Source organism: Rhinopithecus bieti, unplaced genomic scaffold (assembly GCF_001698545.2).
Source record: "Rhinopithecus bieti isolate Rb0 unplaced genomic scaffold, ASM169854v2 scaffold_10589, whole genome shotgun sequence".
Classification (NCBI taxonomy): domain Eukaryota; kingdom Metazoa; phylum Chordata; class Mammalia; order Primates; family Cercopithecidae; genus Rhinopithecus; species Rhinopithecus bieti.
This window is the reverse complement of record NW_016807065.1, coordinates 690,536-696,751: the sequence shown is the minus strand read 5'-3', so window position 1 is coordinate 696,751 and position 6,216 is coordinate 690,536. Positions and strand designations below refer to the sequence as shown.

At 43.5% G+C, this 6,216-nt stretch overlaps 1 protein-coding gene across 4 annotated transcripts in view; it reads right to left on the bottom strand.

The window, feature by feature from the left end:
• Nucleotides 1–1,137: 1,137 nt before the first annotated feature.
• LOC108534492 (zinc finger protein 561) overlaps nt 1,138–6,216 on the bottom strand; it is a 10,213-nt gene continuing 5,134 nt past the window's right edge. For all 4 annotated transcript variants that reach the window (XM_017879865.1, XM_017879866.1, XM_017879868.1 and 1 more), the window contains 2 exons: nt 4,631–4,713; nt 1,138–2,428 (listed from right to left, as the gene is read on the bottom strand). In XM_017879865.1, the coding sequence (XP_017735354.1) occupies nt 1,292–2,428; nt 4,631–4,713 (1,220 nt within the window). In that variant the 3' untranslated portion in view covers nt 1,138–1,291. The remainder of the gene's footprint in view (nt 2,429–4,630; nt 4,714–6,216) is intronic.

Genomic DNA, 6,216 nt, shown 5'->3' with positions numbered 1-6,216 from the left:
AAAGTGCTGGGATTACAGGCTTGAGCCACCGCACCCGGCAGAATGTAATGTTTTTAACCTGATTTATTTACAATTAAATGAATTTGTAAGCCATTTGGTCTGTGGTATTTTGTTATGGTGGCCTGAGCTCATTAAGGTAGATTAAAAACAAAGAAACAACAAAACTAAAAATGTGAAGCAGCTTTGAAAGTGACAAATGAGTAGTGGCTGGAAAAACTGTGATGTGCAAGCTGGAAATAAGGTTGGCAAGGGTGATTCTGGTGAGGTGTCATTGGAGAATGAGGAACATGCTATTGGGAAATAAGACAACCCTTGATATGAAGCGGTGAAGAACTTGGCAGAACTGTATTCTAGCATTTTGTGCAAGGTAGAGCTTGAGAGAGATAAAATTAGGTATTTATCACTAACATCTGTAATTAAAGTGTTAAAAGACACAGGAAGCTTCATTCTTCCTGACTGCTTACAGGGAAATCCAAAGAGGAGACTTGAATTGCAGAAGCAACTGTTAAGGAAAAAGGAACCAGAACCTGGAGATTTGGAAAATTCTCAGCCTATCCATACTGCAAAAATTATAAAACTTGTGCTGAAGAGAATCCTGAAAGTGTGGCTGAACAATCATTTGATAAAGAGATCATGAGTGGGATTCATGGACTATATCAGCCATCTTAAGAGGAGTGAGGAGATAGACTGGATTATACTAGAAGAGACACTGCCACTTACATTGTGCCACCTGAAATAGACATACAAGGGAGAACAGGCAAGGCTGTCACACTTCTTAGATTTTACAAGGGGACACAGAAATAATCAGCTGTGAAAGTGCACTGGCAGTTAAGGATGGTTTCATTCCTGCCATGCTCTGCAGGATCTGTGGAAATAGAAGAGACCCTTGGAAGAGCATCTCTTAACAACCCACCTCTGGGGTCCTACATCATCTTGGTTTCTGGTAAATTTTGACATGAATGTGCCACACTGGCAGCCACTCATCAACAGGGGCTGGGATCAATCTGCATGATGTATCTCATACAGAACTTGTTAATGCTATGATCTTAGGAATGTAATCACCAAGGTGAGGCAGGCTGCAGTACTGACCTCACCATCCATGACCCTTCTTCACAGATGCCCAGACTCAGGCAACCATGAAGTTGTATTCAGAACCTGTAGGTTTAATTTCAGACCTTCAGGATGGCATCTAAGGCCAATCCATGAGCCATTACAACCTCCACAAGGCATTTAGGACAAATCTGATAATCTTTGGTGTCATTGCCAATAATTAAAGATGGCAACTGATGGTCTAAATGGTAACACTCATACCCTTACATTCATAGGGTTTCTCCCCAGTGTGAATTTTTTCATGTCTACTTAGGCGTGAGGAAACAGCAAATGCTTTCCCACATTCTTTACATACGAAGGGTTTCTCCCCAGTATGAGTTCGCAGGTGAACATTAAGGCGTGAGGAATACAGAAATGCTTTCCCACATATCTTGCATACAAAGGGCTTTTCTCCACTGTGAGTTTTCAAATGTTTACTACGACGGGAAGAAGTAATGAAGGTCTTCCCACATTCAACACATTCATAAGGCTTCTCTCCTGTGTGAATTCTTGTATGTTGAATAAGGCTTGTGGATGTAGTGAAGGCTTTCCCACATTCCTCACACTGATAGGGTTTCTTCCCACTGTGACTTCGTATGTGTATAGAAAGGCCCGAGTACTGAGCAAAGGCTTGGCCACATTCCTTACATTCATAGGGTTTTATTCCAGTGTGAGTTCTTACATGTTCAGTAAGTTGAGTTGATCTAGTGAAGGCTTTCCCACAGTATGTACACTTGTGTGGCTTTATTCCAGTGTGAATCTGAATGTGATCATTAAGGCATGAGGAATTTCTAAAGGATCTTCCACATTCTTTGCATTCAAAGGACTTCTCTCCTTTATGAGTTTTCACATGTGCATAAAGTTGAGAAAAACCAGTGAAGGATTTCCCATATTTCTTAGTCTTTTTGGATTTCTTTCCTGTATGAATTGCTACACACTGCTTTAGGTGTGAGGAAGGTGTGATAGCTCTCTCACATTCCTGAAATTCACAGAGTTTCTCATCAGTGTGGATTCCCATGTGATTATCAAGGCTTGCAAAATACTTAAAGCCTTTTCCACATTCCTTACATTTGTAAGGTTGTCTTGCATTGAGAACTTCAAGATGTACAGCAAGGCCTGAAGTTAGAGTGAAGACTTTTCCACATGGATTAAATTTGGGAAGTTCCTGTCCAACAGAGGCTTCCTTGTGCACACTGAGGATGCCTTTTCCGTAACAATTACCCTCAGAAGTGTTCCCTCCATTCTGAGCTCTCATGTGTGTCTTAAGGCAAAACTGTTCACTGAAGACCTCTCCACAATTCTTACAGTCACAGAGTTTCCATCCACTGTAGCCTCTTGTCTGTTGATGACGGGATAAAGGTTTTAAAACATTTTCAGACATATTAAGAGATTTCACCCATCTGAACACAGAAACATTATTTTAATGACAATTATTATTTTACTTCTTAATGTTTACTTTTTTTTTTTTTGGAGAGAAAGTCTTGTTCTGTCTCCCAGTCTGGAGTGCAGTGGCACACTCACAGCAAACTGCAACCTCCACCTCCCATGCTCAAGTGATTCTCCTGTCTCAGCCTCCCAAGTAGCTAGGAATACAGGTGCCCACCACTGCACCTGGCTAATTTTTCTGTTTTGTAGAGACAGGGTTTTGCCAAGTTACCCAGGCTGGTCTCAAACTCCTGAGCTCAGGTGATTGGCCTGCCTCGGCCTCCCAAAGTGCTGAGATTACAGGCGTGGCCACCACGCCCCACCTCAGTTTATTTATTTTTGAGATGGAGTCTCGCTTTGGCTGGAGTGCAAGTGGCGAGATTTTGGCTCACTGTAACCTCCACCTCCTGGGCTCAAGTGATTGTCATGCCTCAGCCTCGCGTGTAGCTGGGATTACAGGCACGTGCAGCCACACCCAGCTAGTTTTGGAATTTTTAGTAGAGACTGGGTTTCACCATGTTGGCCAGGCTGGTCTTGAACTCCTGACCTCATGATCTGCCCGCCTCGACTTCCCAAATTGCTGGGATTACAGGCATGAGCCACCACACCCAGCCTCAATTTATCAGTATAGAGACAGAGTCTTGCTATGTAGCCTAGGCTGATCTCAAACTCTTCACAAAACCCCCCTGCCTCAGCCTCCCAAGGTGCTGGGATTACAGCCATGAGTTACCATGTCTGCCTACTTTGATAATTATAATTTTTACAATTTTTCTTCCTTGTTTTTATTTCCTGACTTTCTGATTTCTCCCAGATTGAATGATGGGAACTTTGGCTAGAATTCTATGCCACTGGCTCTAATTGTTAAAAAACAAACAAACAAAAAAACTGTAGTTCTTTTTTTATTGTGGGGGTGGTTTGAGACAAGGTCTCACTCTGTCACTCAGGCTGGGTACCATGGCACAATCACAGCTCACTGCGGCCTTAATCTCCCAGGCTGAAACCGTCATCCTGCCTCAGTCGCCCGAGAAGCTTGGATTACAGGTGCATGCCAACACACCCGGCAAATTTTTTATTCCTTGTACAGACAGGGTCTCCGTTGTCCAGGCTGGTCTTGAACTCCTAGGCTCAAACAATTCACCTGCCTCAGCTTCCCAAAGTGCTGGGATTATAGGTGTCAGCCATTGCACCCAACCAAATAGTGTAGATTTTCATGAAACTGTTTAAATCGTCAATGTCTAGTTACTTATGTGGGAATGTGTACTTGTGGGTATTTTGAAGTGACAAGTTATATAGGAATGAAACATCACAAAATTCACCACATTCAGACTCTCTCTCCAGAGACCCTGCTCCCTCAACGGTACAGGCTACTTCTGTAATTCTCTCAAGTATCTCTCATTTGTGCTGTTTCTTTTTCACTGCAACCTCCACCTCCCGGGTTTAAGCAATTCTGCCTCAGCCTCCCATGTAACTGGGATTATCGGTGTCTGCCACCATGCCTGGCTACCTTTGTATTTTTAGTAGAGATAAGAGTTTCACTAGGTTGGCCAGGCTGGTCTCGAAGTGCTGACCTCAAGTGATCCACCTGCCTAGGCCTCCCAAAGTGATGGGACTACAGACTCAGTTTTACTTTATTTCTGAGAGTCTCACTCAGTCGCCCAGGCTGGAATGCAGTGGTGCAATCTCAGTTCATTGCAACCTCTGCCTCTGTGTTCATGCCATTCTCCTGCCTCAGTCTCCTAAGTAACTGGTATGACAGGTGCCCACCACCACACTCAGCTAATTTTGTATTTTCAGTAGAGACGGAGTATTACCATGTTGGCCAGCCTGGTCTCAAACTCCTGACCTCAAGTGATCCACCCACCTCAGTCTCCCAGAATGTTGGGATTACAGGTGTGAGCCACCACATTCACCCTCTTTTTAAAATCAGAGCTGGAATCTTGCTATGCTGCCTAGGCTGGCCTTGAACTCTTGGGCTCAAATGATCCTCCCACTTAAGCCTCCCAAGTAGCTGGGATTACAGATGTAAGCCACACCTCTGACTGCGCTGCTATTCTAGAATGGAATTCTCAATCTTCTCTAAGAGAGGAAATTAAGAAATAACCCTCACGAATCTTACCATTTGTATCCCATTGAATATTGGATTCTTCAGAAAACCCTGCTGAAGTGATGGCCGTTTGATTCTAGGTTGTATTTCCCATTCTGAAGTTAAGCAGAGAAAGAAATGTAAGCCTTTAGAGAAGAAATGTTAGTTTAAAATGAGTCATTTTACTTGTTTTAAATTAAACACAGCAATAAAATAAAAGCCAGAGAACCTAGAGGATTCTGGTATGTCAAAAATCAGGCTATAATGATGTGGGGTTTATTACACAACTGATGCGTATAGATAGTTTATTACAAACTACTTCTGTGAAAATTAAAACTGCCGGGAGCAGTGGCTCACATCTGTAATCCCAGCATTTTGGGAGGCTGAGGCAGGTGGATAACTTGAGATCAGGAGTTCAAGACCAGCCTGACCAACCTGGAGAAACCCCATCTCTACTAAAAATACAAAATTAGCCGCACATGGTGGTGCATGCCTGTAATCCCAGCTACTCGTGAGGCTGAGGCAAGAGAATCGCTTGAACCCGGGAGGCAGAGGTTACAGTGAGCCGAGATCGTGCCATTGCACCCCATCCTGGGCAACACAGGGAGACTTCAGAAAAGAAAAGAAAATTAAAGCTGATGGAAAACAGGAAGAGAGTATCTTCAGGAAAGGAAAGTAGGAAAGATCTAGATAAAGAGCATATATCAAAATGATAAAGTTAATAAAGAAACAGAACAGGTAGTTTAATTAGATCATAGGAATGTTTGACAAAACGGAAAATAAAACTCAAAGATATCCAAAACTCTGAGAAAAATAGCTGAAATCTTCTGAGGCAAAGTACATCTTTAAAAATCCTCCTTTTTTTTTTTGAGATGGAGTCTCGTTCTGTCACCCATGCTGGAGTGCAGTGGCACAATGTTGGCTCAATGCAACCTCTGTCTCCCATTTTGAAGCGATTCTCCTGACTCAGCCTCTTGACTAGCTGGGACTACAGGTGTGTGCCACCACATCTGGCTAATTTTTTGTATTTTTAGTAGAGATGGGGTTTCACTGTGTAGGACAGGCTGGTCTCAAAACTCCTGGCTTCAGGCAATCCACCCACCTCAGCCTCCCAAAGTGCTGGGATTACAGGCATGAGCCACCACACCTGGCCAGGAGATATATTTCTAATAAAAGCAATGTAATTATTACAAAAGATATAAAAAAGCTAAGATCTCCATTTCTGTGCCCAAAAAAGATTGGTTATATCTGACCCATTAAACCCAAAATTCAGACTGATGTACACACTTGTAAAGCACTAAAACTTTTATTTCAGTAAGAAATAGGCTGGGCGCGGTGGCTCAAGCCTGTAATCCCAGCACTTTGGGAGGCCGAGACGGGTGGATCACAAGGTCAGGAGATCGAGACCATCCTGGCTAATACGGTGAAACCCCGTCTCCACTAAAGAATACAAAAAACTAGCCGGGCGACGAGGCGGACGCCTGTAGTCCCAGCTACTTGGGAGGCGGAGGCAGGAGAATGGCGTGAACCTGGGAGCCGGAGCTTGCAGTGAGCTGAGATCCGGCCACCGCACTCCAGCCTGGGCGACAGAGCCAGACTCCGTCTCAAAAAAAAAAAAA